The sequence below is a fragment of the Phragmites australis genome, chromosome 3, assembly GCF_958298935.1.
Source record: "Phragmites australis chromosome 3, lpPhrAust1.1, whole genome shotgun sequence".
Classification (NCBI taxonomy): Eukaryota; Viridiplantae; Streptophyta; class Magnoliopsida; order Poales; family Poaceae; genus Phragmites; species Phragmites australis.
The window spans coordinates 33,956,198-33,957,939 of record NC_084923.1 but is presented as its reverse complement, the minus strand read 5'-3'; the positions used below and the strand labels follow the sequence as shown (position 1 = coordinate 33,957,939).

Below are 1,742 nucleotides of genomic sequence, written 5' to 3'. Positions count from 1 at the left end.
TACGCTTCTCATTTATATGACCTAATCGACAATGCCAAACAAAAGTGGGATTCAAATCATTAAGCCGAGGCTTCTTTGTATCAATGTTATAGATAGTTATATCCTCAAGATCCAATATATATAATCCATTTACTAATGGACAATTACCATAGAGCATACCATTCAAAAATATCGAACAACACTTGTTCTTTATTATGAATTCATAACCATCTTCTTCCAAACATGAAGAAGAGATAATGTTTTTGCCCAAGGCAGGAATATAATAACAATTATTTAGTTCCAAAACTAATCCTGAGGGTAGCGATAAGGAGTAAACGCCAACGGCCAACGCAGCAACTTTTGCACCATTGCCGACGCGAGCATCCAGTTCGCCTCTTGCACACTTCCTAGTCCTTTTCAGTCCCTGCAACGATTTGCAAGTATGAATCATTGATCCGGTATCAAATACCCATGAATCATCAGGACGAGTAGCAAGATTAATTTCAATAACATTTATACCTGAAGATGAAGTCTTACTTCCCTTCTTCTTTTTGAGTTCTTCCAAGTACAATTTGCAGTTCCTCCGCCAATGACCAGTCTTATGGCAGTGGTGGCAAGTGTCAGAAGCGGCAGGGCCAGCCTTGGGCTTTCCAACAGGTTTAGGCTTAGAACTCGAGATCTCATCCGAAGTTTTAGCCTTGTCCTTACGCTTTCTCTTCTTGCTATCCTTTTGAACCATCATCACATGACTAGAGCTCTTCTTAATGCTTTCCTCAGCAGTTTTTAGCATCCCATGCAATTCAGCCATGCTTTTCTCCATGCTGTTCATATGAAAGTTCAAAATGAACGGCTCGAAGCTCGCAGGGAGCGACTGGAGAATTACATCCGTAGCCAACTCAGGGCTAAGGGGAAAACCAAGTTTTTCCAGGCTTTCAATGTAACCAATCATTTTGATCACATGAGGACTGACTGGACTGCCTTCTGTTAACCTGCACGCAAACAAGGACTTTGAGGTGTTGTACCTCTCGGCCCGAGCTTGGTTCTCAAACATGCCTCGGAGTCCCACAATCATATCATGGGCATCCCTGTTCTCATATTGCTTCTGAAGCTCAGAGGACATACAGGCAAGCATGAGGCAGCTAACATCCAGTGAATCGTTGGTGTGCTTCTCATAAGCCCTCCGATCTGCGGCAGGAGCATTATCAGCTGGTTCATCTCGATAGGGGACCTCTAGAACATATTCCTTTTTCTCTTGTTTGAGAACAATTCTCAGATTTCTATACCAATCAATAAAGTTTGTTCCAGAAAGCTTCTCTTTTTCAAGAATCGATCGCAAATTAAAACTGGAAGTGTTACTAGCGGCCGGTGCCATGATCTACAACAGAAAATACAGGTTCAGCACTATGCCTATGTGAATCTTCTATTAAACAATTTAACAAAAGATACTCCACTATATGTGTTTTCCCTCTAACAACATATAGAGGATCAAGATCCATATTCAACTAAGTTCTAGTGAGCTTTGGCATCACTGCTAGAAACTTAGTGACATAGGTAAGCAACGCCTTGCTAATCACATCCCTATGTGACTCTTGTTTGCTGGGTGGCATCGAATGCCCCGGCGCCCAACATCATGCCCCAAAGCCCAAAACCGTTTTGATAGCTTTATCAAGTAAACCAATACTATGCGTGTGGATGTCCGACATCCACTCTAACTGGTTAAGATAAATGATGGCACCCTGCTTTGGCAGACCTACCACACAATG

At 42.3% G+C, this 1,742-nt stretch overlaps 1 protein-coding gene across 1 annotated transcript; it reads right to left on the bottom strand.

The window, feature by feature from the left end:
* Nucleotides 1–292: 292 nt before the first annotated feature.
* LOC133911150 (uncharacterized) lies at nt 293–1,099 on the bottom strand. Its single transcript, XM_062353350.1, has 2 exons — nt 499–1,099; nt 293–403 (listed from the first exon to the last, which is right to left on the bottom strand). Exons 1-2 carry the CDS (start codon nt 1,097–1,099, stop codon nt 387–389), a joined length of 618 nt encoding a protein of 205 aa, XP_062209334.1. The 3' UTR covers nt 293–386.
* Between the last annotated feature and the right edge of the window lie 643 nt (nt 1,100–1,742).